General features: G+C 47.3%; 1 protein-coding gene across 2 annotated transcripts in view; it reads left to right on the top strand.

Moving 5' to 3' along the window:
- The window catches only part of ESPN (espin), a 106,878-nt gene that overhangs the window by 15,987 nt on the left and 67,061 nt on the right, over nt 1-23,830 (top strand). For both annotated transcript variants that reach the window (XM_028740481.2, XM_028740480.2), the window contains exons 3-4: nt 21,925-22,111; nt 22,774-22,956. In XM_028740481.2, coding sequence (XP_028596314.2) covers nt 21,925-22,111; nt 22,774-22,956 — 370 coding nt within the window. The remainder of the gene's footprint in view (nt 1-21,924; nt 22,112-22,773; nt 22,957-23,830) is intronic.

The raw sequence follows: 23,830 nt of genomic DNA, 5'->3' as shown, positions 1-23,830 counted from the left end.
GGAGATTTTATTTGCAGGATTTTATTTAGCCTCTTTTCTGCAGGATTTCGGCAGGCATTGCCACAGCACGTCTTCCCAGTCATCAGCTGGGAACTGGATCTTCTTCTTTTTTAATTATTAAATGAAAGTTGAGATCCAAAAAAGAAAAGAAAATAGCTGAACTATCCCACTACCGTGGTCCACATTCTTTTCTGCCATATTATGGAATTGTGGCATACTGGGAACACCTAGGTCCAGCAGGGGTAAAGTATACTGGAAAGGGTAGTTTCAGATCTCTGGCAAATATTCCATCCCCAAATAAGGACAACACACACACACACACACACACACACACACACACACACACACACACTTATTGGTGACATTGCATCATCAAGTCTTGAGCAACCTGGAAGCTTTGTTACAAGGAAAGTTGGCAGGAATTGGTATGTTTAGGCTAGATGAGAGACTTATTTATTTAATCTGTTAAAAAGGTGCCCAGAGAAGCATACAGGTTACTTTTAAAAGAATAGACAGGCAGCCCTTGCTCTCAAAATTATAATCTAAAACAGCCTTTCTCAACCTCGGGCTCCTAGATGCTGTGGAACTACAACTCCCATCATTCATAGCTAGCATGGTCCTCGGTCAGGGATCATGGGAGCCATAGTTCAAGAATATCTGGGGACCCCAGGTTGAGAACGGCTGATCTAAAATGACACAAAAGGACAATAGAATGGGGGAGGGGAGGAAGAAATAAATACTCAGGTACAAGTTCTTAGTTGCAATTTCTTCTGATCCTCATTCCTGGGCTACAGTTCCCAAACCTGGGAAGAGGGAGTGATTGTTAAACCACTCTGAGAATTCAGCAGCCTTAAGAAACGTCAGCTCCCCAAATTCTTTGGGGGAAGAAGCCATGAATGTTTAAAGCAATTGTAGGGTTGCCATATGTCCCCTTTTTCCAGGACACGCCCCATTTTTCATGATGAGAGTCGTCATAGAGATCCATAGTTAAAAGTTGGCAAACGTGTCCTCTGTTTTGCTCTTCGAAATATGGCAGCCCTATTAGGGTAAGTGGTAATAAGGTAAAGGGACCCCTGACCATTAGGTCCAGTTGCGAACGACTCTGGGGTTGCGACGCTCATCTCGCTTTACTAGCCGAGGGTCATGTGGCCAGCTTCCAGGTCATGTGGCCAGCATGACAAAGCCGCTTCTGGCAAACCAGAGCAGCGCACGGAAACACCTTTTACCTTCCCGCCGGAGCGGTACCTATTTATTTACTTGCACTTTGACGTGCTTTTGAACTGCTAGGTTGGCAGGAGCAGGGACCAAGCAACGGGAGCTCACCCCGTCGTGGGGATTCAAACCGCCGACCTTCTGATCAGCAAGCCCTGGGCTCTGTGGTTTAGACCACAGCGCCACCTGCGTCCTGGTAATATGGTAGCCATCTTCAAATATTTGAAGGGCTGCCACAGAGATGATGGTGCAGACTTGTTTTCTGTTGCTTGAGAAGGTAGGACTTGAAGCAATGGGTTCAAATTTTAAGGGTAATTTTGAGTAAACATTTGGAAGAAGTTCCCAGTGGTGTGAGCTTCTTGATAGTGGAAGAGGCTGCCTCTGAGGGTGATGGACTCTCTGCTAAAAAGGTCTCTAGCTAAAGTTAGAGACCTTTTTAGCAGAGACTGGACATCCAACTATCAATGATGCTGTAGGAGTAGGTTTCCAGCACTGGCAGCAGTTCGTTTGGATGACCTAGGCAGTCCCTTCCAAGTTCTGTGACTTGTGTGACTGAATGAACTGACACACATCTGACATGACATGCACCGCGGTGCCTTCATGATTCATTGCTCTGGCCTTCCTACCTTCCATTGAGCCCCAGCTGATTGGCTCTCTGTGTGCCATGTGGTTAAATCATTTGATCACTCCCAATGCCAAGAGGCAGCAAAATCACTTTCCTTTAGCGGAGGTTGCCTGTTGTGCCTCTGCATGAGTCAGGATGCAGTTGCCCAGTGGTGGGCTCCAATGAGGGTGGCTTTGTGGCTGCCATCCAAGGGTGTGTTCAAGGTTTAGTGTCCAAATCCCCTGGAGGTCTGTGCTCCCTTGGTTGAGTGAGAGATGGTACCTTTGCTTTGTTATGGGTCATAGCTCAGTGGCAGAGCAACTGCTTTGCATGTAGAAGGTCCCAGATTCAATCCCCAGCATCTTCAGGTTTCACTGCAAGAGATCCCTGTGAGATTCTAGAGAATCTCTGCCAACCACCATAGACAGTACTAAGCTAGATGATGATGATGATGATGATGATGATGATGATGATGATATTTATACCCCACCCATCTGGCTGGGTTTCCCCACCCACTCTGGGCGGCTTCCAACAGAATATTAAAATACAATAGTCCGTCAAACATTAAAAGCTTCCCTAAACAGGGCTGCCTTCAGATAGACCAATGATCAGACACAGTCTAACACAACTTCCTGTTTAAACTCAGAGCCATGAGGACTAGTCTTACTTCATTTTTAGGGAGAAGAACCATAGCTCAATGGTTCCAGATTCAATCTCTAGCAACTTGAGGCAGGGCCACTAAAGAGTCCTGTCTGAAGCCTTGGAGAGCCCCATGCCTTTTTGGGAGAGTATGGTATATGTTCATGGAGCGATGTTTTCTTCTTCTTCTTTGGCGATTACTCGTAGCCGAGTAAGATTGTCTTCCATAAACACGGTTTTAACAATGAGTCCGTAAGTGACTGTGGAGGCCAATTCTGGATCCACACACCCTTCCATAGTGGGGACATTGATTTCCGGGCGGGAGTTGATCATGGTGTGGATTTGCCAAGCGTGCCTTCCTCTTCACACGTTTCTCCCTTGTGTCCTGAGTTTGAGTGTCTTCAAAGCCCATGACACCTTTGGTAAAGGCTGTTCTCCAATTGGAGCGCTCACAGGTAGGAACGATGTATTGTACCACCACACACTCAAAATCAATATTGGGTGTAAGAGTCAAGGTGTCAATTTACAGGGGTGGCAAGGAGGCTGTCAGAAATTTGGAAAATTCTGTGATGCATGAAGAGCACAAGAATCTTCTGGATCAGGCCAGTGTCCTATCTAGCTCAGCAACCTGTTCTCACAGTGGCCAACCAGATGCCCCAGTGGGAAACCTTGCAAGCAGGATTTGAGCACAAGAGCCCTCTCCCCTCCTGTAGTTTCCAGCAACTGGTATTCAGAAGCATTGCTGCCTCTGACTTTGAAGGCAGAGCGTAGCCATCATGACTAGTAGCCACTGATACAGCCTTTTCCTCCATGAATTTGTCTAATCCTCTTTTAAAGCCATCTAGCTTGGTGGCCATCACTACCTCCTGCAGGAGTGAGTTCCATAGGTTAGCTATGCACCTTGTGAAGGCTGCTGTTACAAGCTGGTACCTACCTATCAAAGGGAATTTGCACCAGACCTCCTTGCCCCCTCCTCCTCCTCTACAGCTTATAGTCCACACAGGTAAATACAAGTAAACTTAAGTGGATTATGATAAAGCAGGCAGGTGGCCTGGGAACACATGCTTGGTCACAGCTTGGAGCTGGAGGGCTGGAATTTGGCAAATGGCAAGTGAACCTCATTTGCAAGCTGAAATGGGACCTCTGTGCAAGAGGTGCTAAATTTTACCTCTTGAAAGGCCACATATTTAAACAGAATTGGGGCAGGACACAGGAATTACTGCAGCTGCCAGGTTGTGGACTTTTTATTTCCCAGGAAGCATTTGCATTCCATAGATAACTTTTCCCCATCAGGATTTGGCACCACTGTTTCTTTCTCAGATGAGTCACAGGGCTGATCTTTCAAAGTTAAATGGGTTACTACCCAAACACTGAATGGAGCGTTTTAAAGCCAAATTAAAACATTGAAGATGCCGAAGTTTCTTAGCACTTCCTCTGTCTCAAAACCAGACCGTGTAAAGCGTATTTAGACATTTCAGTTTGGTTTTTAAATAGGTTGCTATTTGTTTATGTGTGAGTGAAGCATTTTTGGATTATTTTGTAATGTCGCTTTTCCTGACGTTTGCATTTGTTTTTAATTCTCCTTTGGTCAGGGTTTCCTGCTCCCAGTCATTCGTTGCTTTCTGATATCATAAAACTCCATGGCCAATCAGATGTAGCTGTGTGATGACATCACAGAGGGCAGGTGAAGGCCAGCGAAGAGAATGCAAATGAACAAACATTTCTGTAAGGAATAATAAATGCAACACAAAATGGAATCTCCATAAAGGCTCCCCCCCCTCCCCACATCAGTGCTATGTATATGGGTGACTATTTAAAACTGAAAGTAGTTTTGATTCATGCCTCTCCTGGTTAACAGAATGACAGGAAAAGATGCAAAAGCAAAAATAGGATGTTTATGAATTCCCTCCCCCCATTTCTCTGGATATGTGGGACCAAAATTACCTATGTCACCAATGTCATTTTGATTTCTGGACTCCATTAAATTTCTTGTAGGCTCAGTTTGCTACGGCTTCCCTGCTTCATGCTCACCTTACCAATTATTGCAATCATTTTCACTATAAAAATAGGACTGCGAAAAAAGAGAAAGAAAGAAAGGATCTTGATCTGTCCATCATCAATGATCGCTTGTCCACATTGGGGCAGCGGCAGGGGAATTCAAGAAACTAATGCTTCAGAAACCATGGAGATACCAGTTATGAAATGAATTAACTTTCCAGGTTAATTCCGAAAGAAGGTGAAGCGGGATGCTGGACTAAGGATTTGCTGCTTTCCCACAGAGAAAACCGATTCTTTACCCCTGAATTGGAACAAACATCAGCCGTGCTTTCTGCAGATGGATGTTTGCTCTGATTCAGCGCTAAAGAGCAGGTTTTCCTGGCGAAGGCGGGTGGGGCAAATGGGAAACCACTCGGACCTGTGGCTCGAAAGTATGGAACTAGCCGAAAACCACTCAGACCCATGCTCTCTAAGAAGGGGAGATGCAGAAGTGTGGATGAGTCAACTCAAGAAAAACAGTGGGGTGGAACCAGGGAAATCTCCCCACCCAAAAATAAACGATGCATCATTTATCCAGCACTAAGCTTGGCTCAGAATCTCGTTTTCCTCTTGAGCCCTCTTGCTTGCTTGGGAACCCCACCAGAGGAGCTCCCGGCTTTAAATAGGTTTTCGATTAGCTGTGGATTACCCCTGGTAGACCTTCCTTGTTTTAATGTCCTTGTCTTTCATGCTGGCTTTTTACTGGGATCACCTGTCTTCCTTAGTTAAGAAGGGGCATGAATTATTCACTGCCGGGTGAGGACGCTCTGTTCGCTGCACCTCCCGGAGACAGCATGACGCTGGTCTCTGTTACAGGTCTCTGCAACTGGATCTCCGGGGGCTGTGAGCAACATGGCCAGGGGCTCATTTGGGGAGGGACTTGTCACCTTGCGTGTTGGCTAAGAGGGAGGGCTCTATTCTGCCCAAATGGGACTCTTTCCCTCCCCCCCCTTTGTGGACTCAAAGGTTAAGGAAGACGGCTAAGTGGATTGTTGCAAGAAGCAAATGATTGGTTCTGTCTGAGGGTTTTCTTCATTCTTTCTGCAGATAAGGGTGATATTTGGATAAGGGGCAAATCATCCCTGAAAAAGTGAACCTGGGTTTTCCCACCAGCTACCAAGAAGAGCCTAGGGCTTGCCAATCAGAAGGTCGGCGGTTCAAATCCCCGTGCCGGGGTGAGCTCCCGTTGCTGGGTCCCAGCTCCTGCCAACCTAGCAGTTCGAAAGCATGCCAGTGCAAGAAGATAAATAGGTACCGCTCCGGCGGGAAGGTAAACAGCGTTTCAGTGCACTGCTCTGGTTCGCCAGAAGCGGCTTAGTCATGCTGGCCACATGACCCAGAAGCTGTACGCCGGCTCCCTTGGCCAGTAAAGTGAGATGAGCGCTGCAACCCCAGAGTCGCCTGCGACTGGACCTAATAGTCAGGGGTCCCTTTACCTTCTTACCAAGCTGAGTAGTTTAATGCAGCTCACAGGAACCTTTGCTGTTTTAAGAGCATATAGCTCAATATGGCCTACACTGGCTGGCAGCAGCTCTCCAGGGTTTCCCAGTCCTATGTAGAAGTGTCTATCAGGGGTTTGAACCTGGGACCTTCTACAAATACTCCAACATTGAGCTGTGGCCCTTCTCCCCTCCCCCCGCACCTTTTGAAACGCATCATTTCTAAAGCTCTGTTTATTTTAGGATGATGATTACATTTAAAGATCTCCTTTTCTTCTAAGGAACTCAAGGTGGTGTAAATGGTTCTCCTCCTCCCCATTCCATCCTCACAACAACCCTGTGAGGTAGGTTCAGCTCAGATACAGTGACTGGCCCAAAGTCACTGCAATGAGCTTCATGACAGAGTGGGGATCTGAACCCTGGTCTCCCAGGTCATAGACGAACCCTCTAACCATTACACCACACTGACATTGTACTTGTGAGTAAATTCTATGAAGCCCATTTTCACAAATACAGGAATTCCCACACCACGTGCCTGTATTGCAAGGTTTTTGGATGAGGCCCTTCTCCGCATGGCTTTCCCTTGTGGAAGTTTACAGTCTATGTGCAAAGGAGAGGCAGCCCTTTTGGTGATGGTGACGCTGTGATTTTGGAATTTCCAAAGAACAGAGCCTGCTGCTGCTATTACATTCTCTGATTGCCAGACTGAGATAGTTAAAGGCCAAATGAGGATGTCTGTGGCATTTTAGAAGTGGGCAGGATTTTTAAAAAGTATTTATTTTAATGTATCTATGTGGGTTGATTTTATTTTTATCTGTTTGGTTGTAAGTCACTTTGGGTCACCCTGGACAAAACGAAGCAATTAGTAAAATTTAATTACTATTAATAATAATAATAATAATAATAATCTGCCCCGATGGTTTCAGTAGTTAGCGTTGCATCCAGCTAAGTTCTACTTGGTGGCCCATTGGATCCAAGTTAGTCATGTTCATTAACTTCAATAGGTTTACTCTGAGTAGGAGTAGCATTGGATAGAACCCTTAGGATGCTTCAGTCCGGCTCTGCATCATTTCTGTTAGTCGTTTTGCCTGTCTGCTTATTTTGAAAGTTGCATTTTTCTGCATGGGTGTGACTAGATATGTCAATTTATAAGAAGCATAATTTTATGCATTCCTGTTTATTGTATACACCGCTCCAGAAAGGGGGGTGGGGGTGGCTGCAGCTGATCAGCAAAGTGCCTGCTTTCCATGCATTAAGTTCTAGATACAATGCCTGGCATCTCCACATAGGACTAGGAGAGAATCTTGCCTGAAATTCTGGGGACCTGCTGCCAGTCCGTGTAGGCAATACTGAACCAGATGGACTAGTGGGCTGAATCAATTATAAGGCAGTGTCTCATGCTGGATGTTCTTACACTAGTTACTGTATTTTTCGCTCTATAAGATGCACCAGACTACAAGACGCACCTAGTTTTTGGAGGAGAAAACCAAGAAAAAAAATATTCTGAATCTCAGAAGCCAGAACAGCAAGAGGGATCGCTGCGCAGTGAAAGCAGCAATCCCTCTTGCTGTTCTGGCTTCTGTGATAGCTGCACAGCCTGCATTCGCTCCATAAGACGCACACACATTTCCCCTTACTTTTTAGGAGGGAAAAAGTGAGTCTTATAGAGCAAAAAATACGGTATTTTCTCTGATACCAATTCCTTCTCTGCTCACGTGCTTATTCTGGACAATCTAGACATTGCGATTTCCCGGCACCTGCCAAGTTATGATGTGTGGTTTTAAAAAGCTCACATCACGGATTCAGTGCTGTCCTTTCAGGGGGGAATTGCCCACAGTGAAATTGTGGACATTCTGGTCCCACCTCATCACCCACCCCCTTCCCAGGAACACCTGCACACCAACTAAAAGAAATAAGAATAGTGGTAAAACTGGCAAAAAGGAGGGGGAAAATTCTCATTACAGTGAGTTTGAAGAAGCCTCACATAACTAAAAAGGGCTGCATCTGTTACCTACTGGGGAATTTAAATTATTTGCAAGGTTTGTTAAAAAAAAATAAGAATAAGCAGCCTTTATATGCCACCCTCAAAATAAGGTTTCTCCGTGCTAAAAATGCTTTTATACACAGAAATCTGAGGAGGAGAGACTGAACTGAAGAATGCCTGCCATTTTATTCAAGAACCCAACCAAGGAAGCTTGCGACCCAGCTATCAAAAGTATGGAATATATTATAAACGCACTGCTCAAGTGTGGTTCCCCACCCCCACCCCCATGTCCTATATCGAATATTTATTGGGATTGCTCCTTCAGGTTGCAGTGCATCTTCTCTTCGATGTATCTAGAGACAGGGAGTGCTTTTGGAGTACCGAAATATCGTCATATGCACAGGTGCATTTTCCGGGGGGGGGGGTGATCCCATGCAAAATTGCTACAGCCATCTCTTTATCATGAAAAAAAGGCTGATGTGGAATTGGCTCACGATATGAGGTGCAGAGCAGTTACACCAGGGACTAGAACCTTGGAACTGGCATGACAGCAAACTGCGCTCAAAAGCTGGTGTGAGGGCGCAATGAAAAATGGGGTGATGCAGCCAAGGGAGTAACTCTAGTGAGTTGCGCAGGCCCAGATGGTCAGATAGCCCTTTGATGCCCCGTGAGGCGGGCAGCCAGATAGAGGCGCACCTCATCCTAATGACTAAATGAATTGGGAGTGGCATTGGCGGGAGCTATAACTGGTACTGTATTCATAGTGAGGCTGTGGTCTTTGCTGCTTCTGGGGCTGAAGCACGTTTATGGGGGTGGGGAGGGCTCTCTTTGCTTTGCGTCTGTATAATCTTGTCCCTAATCAGCGGCCGGGGCTTTTAAACCTGATCAGTGCCAGCCCTTCAATCTGTAGGCTTTGCCTTGTTAATTCTTAATCAGCTTGGCTGGTGGCGATCAATGAGGGGAGAGGAGGGCTGGTTTCCATCGGGTTGTTTGCTGCAGTTGCTCGGGTAACCAGCAAGCAGCTAATCCCTCTCCTAATTGGGAGGGGTGGGTGGGAATCCAGGCAGGTGGGTGGAAGACTTGCGCCCCTTCCTACAGACTTTTTGCACCCCTTCCCCACCAGTTCACTACTCTTCTGCCCCTGTTCTTGCACCCAGGATCACCAGCACACCCCCAACCACCAGTTGCTCCTAGAGTCTTCTCTTCTTGCCCATTTGTTCAGCATTGCTGTGGATCCGTGCATTGGTCAAGTGGCTCAGAGTTCCACAGATCTGCCGAGCCTCACAAAATGGCTTGAAGATTGTTCTTTGCAAGAAGCGTTCCTTACCGGAACTAACAAAACCTTCCAGTGAGTGGGGGGGAGGAGGAGGAGGAGGCTGCAGACCATTGTGTGCTTTAGATTTGGGCAGTGGGGGCTGGCTTTTATCGCTTGCTATGCCTGCAATGCCTTTACGGCCTCTGCCGTGAAGCTATCTGGGAGCTGGCACAATGGTGCAGGTCTCTCGAGAGTGCTGATTTATGGGGCTGCCTGCAATCAATGCCCAGCTGTAAATCTTGGCGCGGCTTTGGTCTGCCTGGACACTTGTGAATTATGGTGATTGAGCTTATCAGAGCAGCTGCAGCCTTAAGGGGTGTGGGCTTGTTCCTGCTTCGGGTGAAGAGTGCTCAGAAATGCAGTCAGGTCCTTGAGAACATAAGAAGAGTCTCCTGGATCAGGCCAAAGGGGACCCATCTAGTCTCACGGGAGCCAACCAGATGCCCCAGTGGGAAACCCTTCAGGATTTTACCCCCAAAGAACTCCTGATGCTTTACTTGAGATTCCTGCGGAGCTGAGAGTTACACTGTGATTCCTAAAAGTAAAGGGACCCCTGACCATTAGGTCCAGTCGTGACCGACTCTGGGGCGCTCATCTCACTTTATTGGCTGAGGGAGCCGGCGTACAGCTTCCGGGTCATGTGGCCAGCATGACTAAGCCACTTCTGGCATACCAGAGCAGCGCACAGAAACGCCGTTTACCTTCCCGGAGCGGTACCTATTTATCTTCTTGCATTGGCATGCTTTCAAACTGCTAGGTTGGCAGGAGCTGGGACAGAGCAACGGGAGCTCACCCCGTCGCAGGGATTCGAACTGCCAACCTTCTGATCAGCAAGTCCTAGGCTCTGTGGTTTAACCCACAGTGCCCCCCACGCCACAGTTACACTGTGATTCCTAGCCACTGGCATTTGGAAGCGTTGTTGCTTCAGCTGCGGAGGCAGAGCATAGCCATCATGGCTAGTAGCCATCCATAGCCCATGAATTTGCCCAGCCCTGTTCTAAAGCCCTCTAGGTTGGTGCCCATTGCTGCCTCTTGTGGCCATGAGTTCCATAGTTTAACTATGCACTGCATGGAGAAGTCCTTTCTTTTTATGTGTCCTGCATCTTTCAGCATTCAGCTTCATCGGATGTCCACCAGTCCTCAGGTTCCTTCTCAGTGGTTGGGAGATAATCTGACACTCTAACCAGCACCACAGAATTGGCTCCCAATTTGTTATGACTTTATGGGACCATAGCTCCCTGGTAGAGCATCCCGGGTCCAGCTCTTCACATCTTTAAGTGGGGCCGTTTGCTACCCTGGAGAGCTGCTGCCTGCCTGTGTCGACAGTATCAAGCTAGATGGACCAATTGGTCTGACTCGGTGTTCAAAATTAGCCAGGTGCCAGGTCCTTTTTGCTACTGGCAAGGGTCCAATTGTGACTATGGGGGGGGGGGGTTCTGGGTGCTAGGTTGGCAACGACAGTTTAAAAATCTCTGCTTTACTCCATCATTAATTCCATTTCCATTTCCGCTGTGTGTGTGTTTCTCCTTCTTACATGTTGCAACAAATGAATTGTTGTAAGAGCAAGCTACAGTCAAGCAATGTAGTTGAGATAATAAAATTGTGGAATTGTAGCATTGGAAGGGAGTCCAACCCCCTAGGATTAGACATTTCGTTGTGGCGACCGCAACCTAGATGCAAGGAGCCATTTGGTTTCTAGTTTACATACCTGAGTTTCTAACACTGGTCCAACTGGATATGAAGTGGCTTCTTATGTTTTATATATACAGTGGTACCTCGGGTTACATATGCTTCAGGTTACATATGCTTCAGGTTACAGACTCTGCTAACCCAGAAATAGTACCTCGGGTTAAGAACTTTGCTTCAGGATGAGAACAGAAATCGTGCTCCAGCGACGCAGCAGCAGGAGGCCCCATTAGCTAAAGTGATGCTTCAGGTTAAGAACAGTTTCAGGTTAAGAACGGACCTCCGGAACAAATTAAGTACTTAACTCGAGGTACCACTGTATATACATGTGTGTGTGTGTGTGTGTGTGTGTGTGTGTGTGTGTGTAAAATTTTATTTTTTGATTTTGAATAATATAAACAAATTACAAAAAACAATTCAAAGTCCAAATATCAAGATTACTCTGAATCTCCTGACTTCCCCCCATCCCTTCCATGGGTCCTCATGTTAATATTTACAACCGCATATCAATATTTATCCAAATTTTTATCCTTCTAAATTACCCATCGCTTCTATTACTTTACAAGTGGGGTGAAAATCCTGCCAATGTTTTAACTTGCTTGCAGTGGTCTCGTAAGTAAATCATAAACTTTCCCCATTCTTCTTTTCAAGTTCTTCTCTTCTAGATTTCTGAGCTCCCCAGTTAATTTTGCCATTTCGGCATCGTCCATCAACTTGGTTTGCCATTCTTCTCTAGTCAGGGTTGTTCCTTCCTTCCGTCTCTGAGCATGCCTTCTTATGTTCCGATGCTCATCAGTGTTGTGCAATTTCTGGTGTTTGGAGAGGAAGAAATGCTTCCTCTCTGCGACTTTCTCTGCATCAAAGTTTCCCAACTTTTCTTTTCCATTGGAAGATGTGCTGTTTGAGAAAGAATCTCTGCAGCACTGGTGGCAGCAGACTCTTGGAGCTTCCCTGACCTTGGATCTCACCTGCTTTGCTCATGCACCCTCTGAGAAACAGCTGCTCTCCAAGCCTGTGGGATAAGTCTGTGGTCTTTGAAAACAGCAACAAAGTTCAGTTCACAAAGCAGCTGTATTCTCCGCATTCCTGCCACCTGCCAAACTTCATAACAGGAGGCGAGCTGCTGTTCCCAGGGTTGCTGCACTCACTAACTCTCCCTTTCAAGTGTCAGAGTTGGTTTCCTTTGAAAGAGACCATTCCTGGGATCTGCAGCGTTTTCAGAATAATCCGTACAGGTTGAGCAGGAGGTAATCAAGCAGCAGACCCACCAGCACCTTCTGGGAAGTGGGAATAGGCCAATATATAGGTGGACTGTATCTGGATCAAGTGACTTTTCTTCTTTAAGTTCTCAAAACTCTTAGCCTAGCTCAAGGTTGTCATCTGAACATGTTTAACTGAGAATCAATCACAGTCAGTCCATCATTTGAAAAATAAGACTTTGGAGCCGTCTTGCCCAAAAATGGCAACTAGACATTCCGTTTTGGCGACTGTAACCTTGGTTTAAAGAGCCATTTGGCACCTAGATTATATATCTGAGTTCCTAACACTGTGTGCATTAGGGCTGGGCAATATCTGGTTTTCAACACCGCAATATATATGTGATATACCGATATATCACAATGTCTGAAATAAGGGTGGAGCTATGTAAAGGCATCGGCTGGCTTCATGGTTTTCCCCACATTGTGATTTTTGCATAGCTGGGAGATATATCATCCCGAACTGGTTTGAAGTCCATACCATGATATCAGTTTCACAATTTTTGACCTGGCAATATATTGCGAATCATGATGTGTGTGTTTGTGTGCTATGCAAAAATCACAATGCGGGAGAAGCTGAGAAGCTAGCCAGTGTTTCTACATAACTCATGCTTACTTCGGACATAATGATATATCAGTATATCGCGATGTTGAAAACCAGATACTGTCCAGCCCTACTGTTTGCCTCTACATAGTTCCATCCTTATATCAGACATCGTGGTATATCAGTATATTGTGATATTTAGCTGGTGATATATCGCGATGTTGAAAACCAGATATCACCCAGCAGACTTTTACCATAATCACAACCCAGAGGCTTGATTTTTTGTTCCTTGAATTAAAAGGCATGGAAAGGAATGCCTCAGCCAGGGATGCATTTTGAGTCATGTATGTGTTGAGTTAGGGACGCGAGTGGCGCTGTGGGTTAAACCACAGAGCCTAGGATTTGCCGCTCAGAAGGTTGGCAGTTTGAATCCCTGTGACGGGGTGAGCTCCCGTTGCTCGGTCCCTGCTCCTGCCAACCTAGCAGTTCGAAAGCACATCAAAGTGCAAGTAGATAAATAGGTACCGCTCCGGCAGGAAGGTAAACGGCGTTTCCGTGCGCTGCTCTGGTTCACCAGAAGTCAAGCTGGCCACATGACCCGGAAGCTGTATGCCGGCTCCCTCAGCCAGTAAAGCAAGATGAGCACCGCAACCCCAGAGTTGGCCACAACTGGACCTAATGGTCAGGGGTCCCTTTACCTTTACCTTTATGTGTTGAGTTGCCTCTTCTGACCTGAGGCTGTTGGCGCTGCAGTCCCTGTGGAGAGAAGGGGTGTAGACCAGGTGACAGCTGGACCAGCTGATGGCCAGGTTGCCAATTTTCAGGAGCTGTTATCTCTCCTGCATTTGATGATGGGACCCCACCCAAAGAGGATGCTGCTCTAAAGGTGTTAGCTTTCAAGATACTGGAGAATCCTTCCCCGGCGTATGTCGCAGTGACATAAGCAGCTGCCGGCCCTTCTGGAATTTAGCCCAGATGGGATGGGCTTTTGCAGAGCAAAGGAATGTTACCCTGCCCCTCTCGCTCGCTCACACAACCCCCCACCCCCACCCCAAGCATCTGCTATCATAACATTATTTCTCCCCTGTGACTTGTGGAAGCCAGATGGCAAAGCCCTTAACTCACCAGCACAGCATTACCAGGGAACCCAAAGCACTTGCTGGCTCTGCAGCATACGACTGAGACCTGGAAGGGCAGATTAATTTGCCGGATGGTAGATGAGGCTGAAATTGACCATGATGGGTTTAGGATGAGGGTCCGTCACCCTGATTAGCAGCTAAGAGGCCTCAGCCCTATTACTGTTAATTAAATAGATTAAAAATATTAAAATGCAGACATGCAGGGGGTTAATCCTCCTTCCCTCCCAACCTGCCCCGATTCCTGTTTCACCTCTCTAGGGGTTGCGTTTAGGGGGAGAATTTATAGTCCGTTCATGTGCAAAAGATAACAGCTTCATTCTCCGGCCTTTGCCAAGCAAAGGAACTTCGCTTGGGAGCCGGCAAAACCTGCTTCGTTTTTATTTATTTATTGCACAAAATTTCTAGCCCACTGTTCATTGCAGGGGACAGCTCTGGCAAAGTTTGAAGGGAAACCATCGTACAAATAAGATCAGTACATCGGTCGCCTCTGAAAGCTATACCTTGGCACTGGAATGGGGAACTTATAGTATTCCGGGTGTTGCTGGACTATAGGCCTTGCTGGGTGGGGCTCATGGGAGTTGTAGTGCAAGGAAATTTGGAGGGCCATCTTGGTGCCTGATCTCTAGACACTTAACAGTCTCCTAGAAATGCCTGCGTCAACAACTATATTTTCAGCTGGCTTTGAAAAGCAAAGTGAGGCCATGCCAGCCAACCCACAGAGAGGAGGACATTCCACATTCAAGGGGAGACACCAAAGCAAGCCTTTCTGTGCACTGCCATATAATAGACCTCACCTGGTGATGGAACACCCAGTAAGGCCTCCCATGATGATCTAAAAAGACCAGTCTAGGAGACGACACTTTTAAATCTCTCATCCTTGTCACTAGCACATTGAAATTGGCCTGGTAGCATATTCATCATCATCATCATTTTATTTGTATTTCGCCTTTCCATAGTTAAGAAATTGCTCAAGGCGGCTTACAACATGACAAGATTTACATAATTACCAACACAACAAAAGTCACACAATGAATAAAACACATCAAAAAGTACACAACCAAATGGAAAACAATTTCCACATAAATCGTAAAATCTAAAACTAAGAATACATTAATATCAATCACAATTTAAAATGACATAGATAAAAAAATAAAGTAGTCCTTTATGGAGCCTGTCAGGCCCCACCCCAAGCCAGGTGGAGAAAAGCAGGGAAGGGCCCTTCAGGCTCCCAGCAGGTCATTATTGGGAGCCCCTGTGCAAATTATTATTGCCTTGCTGGTTAGCTCAGTTGGTTAGAGCATGGTGCTGATAACCCCAAGGTCACGGGTTTGATCCCCATATAGATGCATATTTCTGCATTGCAGGGGGTTGGACTAGATGATCCATGGGGTCCCTTCCAACTCTACGATTCTATTCCTTTTGTAAGTTGCATGATTTATGTTGCTTTGCTGCTCGTAAGAAGAAGCATTGAAGCTCTGCTTTCTGCCCACCAGGGGGAGCAGCCTTAACTCACTGAGATAGCACGTGCTCTGTGTGGACATAGTCCCAGGTGTCTCCATCTTCCCCACCTCAGTTGATGGGAACGACCATTACTGGAAACTTTTGAGATCCTCTGTCAATCAAAGGGGAAAGTCTGGGCCAGGTGCGCCAATAGTGTGATGGCGAACCAGGGCCATTTCATGTGTCAGGAGGGCCTGCGTAGTTCTTTGCGGTAGTTCATGCAGAAAGGCCCAGATCCAGTCTCCAGTTCAAGTAAGGATGGGGAACCTCTGGCCCTCTAGAATGTTGGTGGTCCACATTTCCCATCATGCCTGGCCATGCTGGCTGGCTGAGGCTGATGGGAGTTGGGAGTCCAGCCAGCAACATCTGGAAGCCCACATGTTTCCCACAACTGAGTTAAAGGATCTCAGAAATCAAGATGCTGGGGAAGACTGCTTTCTACCTGAGCCGCCTCCCCCAGCCTGGTACCCTCCAGCTGTTTTGAACTACAGTTTCCATTAATCCCAATGGCCAAGGGCCCATCTAGTCCAGCATCCTGGTCTCACAGTGGCTGACCAGATGTCTGTGGGAAACCCACAAGCACAAGAGCAGTCTCCCCTCCTGTGGCTTCCAGAAACTGGTATTCAGAAGCACTGCTGCCCTCTCCTCCATGAATTTGCCTTGTCCTTTTTTTAAAGCCATCCAAGTTGGTGGCCTCCTGCAGGAGAGAGTTCCATAGTCTAACTATGTGCTGCATGGTGATGATGTCCTTTCTTTTATCTGTCCTGAATCTTCAAACATCTGGAGGTGGCACCAGGCTGTCCTGAAGAATGGCTGCTAGTCAAAGTAAACCTATGAAGCCATGTTATTTGAGTAAGATGATAAGCTCAGACTGTTGTCTTGGTTTAGATGGGACTGTGGTCTCACTTGTATAAGAGAGCTTCATACGTTCATGAGTAAAATCTGATCTAGCCATGATCTGTTTGGTTCATGTGTACTGGCCATAGACCAGAATAATGAAACCTGAGGGATTTTTCACTTATTTCAGGGCTGAGTGCTTGCACCGAGGAAATAAATTTGCCACAGTTCCACCATAAGGCTGGAAGCCAAGTAAAAGAGGACATTAACTCCAGACTCCACGTTCAGGAGATCTTGGCCCAAAGGCCTCACCTCAGCCATAACGGCTAAAAATGTAGGGCTTTCTTAAAAACTGGGCCTAGATAGGAAGTGGCTACTCTTTTGGGTGGGGCTAGAGGGCCACGTTGGCACATGGTAGACACACCAAAAACCATCACCAAATCGTTTGGGTTCTTGGGGGGTCATAAAAAACCTTTTGGGTAGCCAAACATGGTCCGCAGGCAGTGGATAGCCCTGATTCAAAGATTCATCATGGTTTTCTGAGCCTGTAAGATACCAGATAGTTAAAGCTATGGTTTCCCCAGTAGTGATGTATGGAAGTGAGAGCTGGACCATAAAGAAGGCTGATCGTCAAAGAATTGATGCTTTTGAATTATGGTGCTGGAGGAGACTCTTGAGAGTTTCATGGACTGCAAGAAGATCAAACCTATCCATTCTTAATGAAATCAGCCCTGAGTGCTCACTGGAAGGACAGATCCTGAAGCTGAGGCTCCAATACTTTGGCCACCTCCTGAGAAGAGAAGACTCCCTGGAAAAGACCCTGATGTTGGGAAAGATGGAGGGCACAAGGAGAAGGGGATGACAGAGGACGAGATGGTTGGACAGTGTTCTCGAAGCTACCAACATGAGTTTGACCAAACTGTGGGAGGCAGTGGAAGACAGGGGTGCCTGGTGTGGTCTGGTCCATGGGGTCACGAAGAGTCGGTCATGACTACATGACTAAACAACAACAAGATACCAGAAAGTCACCAGTCTTGGGGTTTATTTTTGCCCCAACTTATTTTCTGGGTGCAGCTGAATGGATGCTTTTGGGGCGGCCCTAGTCCCCTGCCCCTTGCAGGATGTATGTATGTATGTATGTATGTATTCAAATGACAGGAAAGAAGATTCCGAAGTCTTAGCAACAGGAAGAACTTCCTGGCAGCGAGAGCTGTTTGAGAGTGGACCAGACTCCCTCTGATGGCAGTGGGCTTTCCTTCATTGGGTTGGGTGGTGACCTGTCTGTGATTATTTAGCTGTGATTCCTGCAATGCGGGGGGTTAGAATGGATCACCTTTGGGGTACCGTCCAACTCTGCAGTTCTGTGAATCTTTTTTCCTTTTTAATTTTTTCTACTGAGGTTTTTCAAGTAAGCAAAAATATTTTAGGACAGCTGAGATCCGAAAGAAGCTGGTTTGGATGAACAGAGCCACACACGCATGCACTTGGGAACAAAAGGCCCACCTGCTGCGCCTCTCCTATGGCTGAATAAACATCTGGCAGCATCGCACAGGGCCTTTTCTTTTGAACCGGCGGCTCACACCTGCTCGTGAAACAACATCCTTTGCAGCTGTTAGCCATACACAAAGAGCTGGACCCATTTTGGACCCATGCACCAGCTTGGTTCTGTTTACAGTGACTTCCATTGACCTCCACAGCAGCAGAGGGCACCCAACATGCCCAAAAGAGGGTCAGAGTGACCAGGTTGGTCCAGAGAGAGAGAGAGATCTCTTGGCTCTCTCCCCATCACCCAACAGCAATCCCATCAAACACAGTGGGACCAGAACTGGAGATTCTGGTCTGACGGGGTGGCCTTTCTTCCGCCCATGAGTTTCAGTGGGTCTACTCAGAGTAAAACTTGAGTTGTCTACAACCCGTTCTCTTTCAACGAGACTTGGAGGAAGGTGCCTTCAACCTAGAGGACTGCCCTCTGCGAAGTAGGGCACTGGGCCACCCCAGGCCAGCCCTCCGCTTCCCTGCCTCCCCAGAGCCTGCTCTGCCACCGCCCTTCTCAGAGTTACAGCAATGAATTATTGAAAGCCCCGGCATCTATTTTGATAGCAGAGCCGAGTATTTATTGCATCTCCTCTTTAAATATTAAAGAGGTATTTATTGGGAGCGTCATAAAATGGTCTTCACGGTGCTGCAGCCAGGCATTTGCAAATCCTTTGGGCAAATCTGAACCCAGCCAAAGCTTGGGATCCAGCTTGGAAGATACAGGGTGGTTGATCTCACTGGGGAAATGCAGGGTGCAGATAGCTTGCATTGCCCCCAAATAAATGCATGACAAGAGCTTCCTACAGAAGCAAATGTTATAAGAAATCACTGGCACATCACTACTTGACTCCTGAATGAGCATGTTCACTGCTGAGCTGGCAGTCCACTTATTCTGCAAATTCTGTTCCACTGCCTTATGCCAGGTCAGGGCATTGGCCCATTTGGCTCAGCATCGCCTACACTGATTGGCAGCAGCTGCCCAGTTTGCCAGACCTGGTCCTACCTGTAGATGCCATGGAATATTGAACTTGGGACCTTCTGCATGCAAAGCAGGTGCTCTTCCACTCAGCTACGACTCCCATTCCATAATGCAACAGACAATGAAGGGGAGAAGATGCAATTGACTAGCAAAGCAGCTCTGGCTCCCAGCTCTGAAGAGCCCAACCAATTGCCCATGCCAGGAATTCAACCCCATGCCCTCTTTTTTCCCTGAAAGCAGTCGCTGTTGTGTTTGCCAGTGTTGGAATGGCTGCTTCCATCAACAAACCAGGTATCTGAACAATTCAACCTCCCTTCGTGAATCTGAGTTGCTGTGCCCCCACCTCGTGGGACAAAACTACTCCGAAACTGGGACTTAGGAGGTGCAGTAGCCTTCAGCCCTAAATGACTCGGGACCCAAAGACCCAAAAGACCACTTTCTTCCATAAAGACCCTCTTGGGTGCTGAGTTTGGCAAAGGGAGCCTTTTGGTAGTTCCTCTGTCCTCAGAGGCTCGGGGTGACCTGGGAGAAGAGGGTCTTCTCTGTGGTGGCCCCTAAGCTGTGGAACTCCCTCCCCAAAGCAGTGTGCCTGGCACCCTCATCGCACAGCTTTCAGAGGATGATGTAGATGCACCTATTTACCCTGTCATATTATTATTATTATTATTATTATTATTATTATTATTATACCACACTATTTCCCTAGATCTCAGGGCGGTTCACAACATAAAACCACAATTTTAAAAAAAACATAATAAAAAACAAAGACAACCCAATAATGTTCCACAAAACATTTTAAAAGGGCATTGGATGGTAATCAGCCCAAGGCCTGGTTAAAGAGGAACGTTTTTGCCTGGTGCCTAACGGTGTATAATGAAGGTGCCAGGCAAATCTCCTTAGGGAGAGCATTCCACAGATGGGGAGCTACTGCAGAAAAGGCCTGTTCTTGTGTTGCCACCCTCTGGGCAATATAGTCAAATTTGTTTGGTCTACCTACCAATCTGAAACAAAATGCTCTTTTAAAGCAAATCCTGTGCATGTTTGGGGCAAGTCAGACTCTTGACTGATTGGGGAGAGTTATCTGTCGCTCTGTCTCAAGCAACAAAAAGACCCTGTCTCATGGGAATGAGCCTGTCTCACAAAGGTGTGTGATGACCAACCCAGAATCTGTTTCTGTTGCTGCCTCTACCTTGGTTTGCTATATAGAATTCCTCCAGCCCATAAAAATTAAGAAGAAGAGTTTGGATTTGATATCTTGCTTTATCACTACCCTAAGGAGTCTCAAAGCGGCTAACCATCTCCTTTCCCTTCCTCCCCCACAACAAACACTCTGTGAGGTGAGTGAGGCTGAGAGACTTCAGAGAAGTGTGACTAGCCCAAGGTCACCCAGCAGCTGCATGTGGAGGAGCGGGGAATCGAACCCAGTTCACCAGATTACGAGTCCACCGCTCTTAACCACTACACCACACTGGCTCACACACTGGCTCACAAAGAACATAAGAAGAGCCCTGCTGGATCAGGAACCTGGCCCAGCTTGTCCCTCATCCTGTGGCTGCGGGAAAACAGTAAGCAGGACTTAAACACAAGAGCCCTCTCTCCTCCTGTGGTTTCCCAAAACTGGTATTTACAAGCATTGCTGCCTCTGACCAGGGAGGCAGAGCATAGCCATCCTGGCTAGCCCTCTCCTCCATGAATTTGTCTAATTCTCTTTTAGGGCCATCCAAGTCAATGGCCATCACTGTGGAAGGGAGTTCCACAGTTTAACTATGCACTGGGTGAAGGAGGACTTGATTTTATCCACCCCGAGTCTTCCAGCATTCAGCTTCCTTGGATGTCCACAAGTTCTAGAGCTTCTGATTCGAAGTGGGTTGTTATCCTCTCTCTCCCCACCCTTCCATTTTCATCGCTGCGTTGTTGCCCTTTCCCCTCCTGTGTTTACTACTCGCCTAATCTGCTTATTTAAACATGATACGAAACTGCAGCATCCAAAAACAGCCGGTGGAAGGAGCTTAGCCTAAGCAGGCTGATTAACTTAATGACCCAGAAGGATGGGATGGCCCTGCCTGGAGCGGGGGTGGGTGGGAGGGGGGTAGAGAGCATCAACTGAGAGCTCCTCTCTGCATGCAGCATGGGGTACAGCACTGAGCAAGGAGAGGTGGTCTGTGGCTCAGTCTTGGAGCATTTGCCCTGCATTGAAAAGCTCCCTGCTTCAATTCCCAGGTATCTCCTGGCAGCACTGCAGGAACAGAAATACTTGTTCCAGAGACCCTCGCCTGGTTGCCACTAAGCAGACTTACGCTACCAGTGGGGCTTTGCCTGCTAATCATAATGATCAAACAGGCCAATTAGGAATGAAGTTGCTCTTTCAAGTCACCTGGTCCAAAGGGCTATTTTATAGGTCTCTGTGTGTGAGAGAGAACAACAACAGAGACTTAGGGAAGCTGGACGAGAGAGACGCGCTCTCCCGATCACCTTCCAGAAGTGACTCCAGCTGTTAAATTTCCGAGGCAACGCTTTAACCCAAGCGTACACGACCAAGCAGATCCTTAAGAGACATGGCTAGGGCTATACAGTCATACCTCGGGTTACAGACGCTTCAGGTTGCGCGTTTTTTGGGTTATGGACCGCCGAAACCTGGAAGTACCAGAATGGGTTACTTCCGAGTTTCGGCGGTCATGCATGCGCAGAAGCACTAAATCGCTTTTGCGCATGTGCAGAAGTGCCGAATCGCAACCTGCGCATGCGCAGACGCGCCGCTGCGGGTTGTGAACGCTGCAGGTTGCAAACGTGCATCCCACACGGATCCCATTTGCAACCCGAGCGTCCATCGTATACCTAACAAAGAAACTGGTTTGATCATTTTAGCAGTCTCCTTTTCTATTAATATGAGTCTTACTCTTATTCTTATTTACATCCTGCCTTTTTCCCTGATAGGAGAAAAAATCACAGGTTTGAAGAGGATTGCAAAAAACCCCAATTGAGTCCACCTCAAGCCTACAGTGGTACCTCGGAAGTCAAATGGAATCCATCCTGGAAGTCCGTTCGACTTCCAAAACATTCGGAAACCAAAGCACGGCTTCCGATTGGCTGCAGGAAGCTCCTGCAGCCAATCGGAAGCCGCAGAAGCTATGTTGGATGTTCGGGTTCCAAAGAACATTAGCAAACCGGAACACTTCCCTCTCACCCACTCTTCCTTTCCGTCTTCTCGCCCCTGCAGTTCGGTCAGTGCCCAAACCAAGAACGGTGCCACACCTCTCTATTTAGCTTGCCAGGAGGGCCACCTGGAAATCATCCAGTACTTGGTCAAGGACTGCGGAGCGGACCCCCACCTACGCGCCAACGATGGGATGACCCCTCTCCACGCCGCCGCCCAGATGGGCCACAACACCGTCATCGTCTGGCTGGTGAGGGCTGCTCAGGGCTGCAGCGAAGGCTGGGCATGAGAGGGATCAGAACGCGGGGCCCAGTAAGGCTGCCCAAGCAACATTCAAGCGGTCACCTATAAGCAAATTGCATTTGTTTGCATTTGTATCGCAATCCTCTCCAGTGGCGCTTGCTGGAATGGAGCTTCTTGGCCTGTTTTATTTCGGGGGGGGGGGTGGCTTTTATCCTGCCTTCTCTCTCTCGTTCATTCTCTCTCTCTCATTCCTTAAAAAAAAATTTGATTGAAAATTTTCAGCATAAAATACAATAAGAATCAAACTAGTCTACAGAACTAGAATAATGAAAAAAAGCAAGCAAGAGATAGAAAGACAGAGAAGACACTTTACCATATTTACCGTATTTTTCGCTGTATAAGACGCACCAGACCACAAGTCGCACCTAGTTTTTGGAGGAGGAAAACAAGAAAAAAAAATATTCTGAATCCCAGAAGCCAGAACAGCAAGAGGGATCGCTGCGCAGTGAAAGCAGCAATCCCTCTTGCTGTTCTGGCTTCTGTGATAGGTGCACAGCCTGCATTCGCTCCATAAGATGCACACACATTTCCCCTTACTTTTTAGGAGTCTTATAGAGCAAAAAATGTGGTATATAATATATATCCTGCCATTTATCTCTCATTCCTCAGATGAGCTTCACGGATATCAGCCTCTCCGAGCAAGACGACGACGGTGCTACCGCCATGCACTTCGCCGCCAGCCGAGGCCACGCCAAAGTTCTCAGCTGGCTGCTTTTGCACGGAGGGGAGATCACCACGGACCACTGGGGCGGGACCCCCTTGCACGACGCGGCTGAAAACGGGGAGCTGGAGGTGAGTCCGCAAGCGGCCGGCCTCGCGAGTGTCTTGTAGGGAGGGCTGGGACGCAAAGCAATTTGACGGCCAGGAAGAGAAGTAGGAAGAGGGGCTGTGCAGTTGCTGTGTGGTCTGTAGGGGCAGAGAATAGGGTCTGCCCTACCCTGGAATTTTATCCAAGGTTGCTTCTCAGGCCACATTTGCAGTATGCATTTGAAGCACTTATCATACCTCTTGCAACAACCCCAAAGAATCCTGGGAGCTGTAGCTTATTATGGGTTCTGAGAGTTGCTAGGAGGCCTCTCCCATTTCCCTGCTGGAGCTACAGTTTCCAGAGTTCCCTGTCAAAAGAGATCGATCGTTAAAGCGCTCTGGGAATTGCAGGTCGCTGAAGGGGGATATGGGGCTCTCAGCACCAAACTCTCAGCACCGTTACCAAACCACAGCTCCCAGGATTCTTTGGGTGCAGAAATGATTGCTTAAATTACCATCATAATGCTTCAAATTGAATGCTGTGAGTGGGGCCTCAGTTCAGCCACAAGTCCCTCGTTCAGTCATAAACCCACAAAATGTTGTTAGCTGGTTGCTATCTCCCTGCCTTAGCGTGCAGAAACCATGTCCGTGAAACAAGGCGAAGTCTGATCTACCTTGCAGAGTTGTTGGAAAGATTTCTGAATAATGTATGTGAAATGCCTCAGGCACTTTAAAAAAACCCCAAATATTCACCGTATTTTTCGCTCTATAAGACGCACCAGACCATAAGGCGCACCTAGATTTTGGAGGAGGAAAACAGGAAAACAAGAAGAAAAAAAAATTCTGAATCCCAGAAGCCAGAACAGCAAGAGGGATCTGGCTTCTGGGATAGCCTCTGGCTGGTCTGGCTTCTGGGATA

Source organism: Podarcis muralis, chromosome 7, assembly GCF_964188315.1.
Source record: "Podarcis muralis chromosome 7, rPodMur119.hap1.1, whole genome shotgun sequence".
Classification (NCBI taxonomy): domain Eukaryota; kingdom Metazoa; phylum Chordata; class Lepidosauria; order Squamata; family Lacertidae; genus Podarcis; species Podarcis muralis.
The sequence above is the reverse complement of the archived record's forward strand: the minus strand, read 5'-3'. Positions and strand labels throughout refer to the sequence as shown.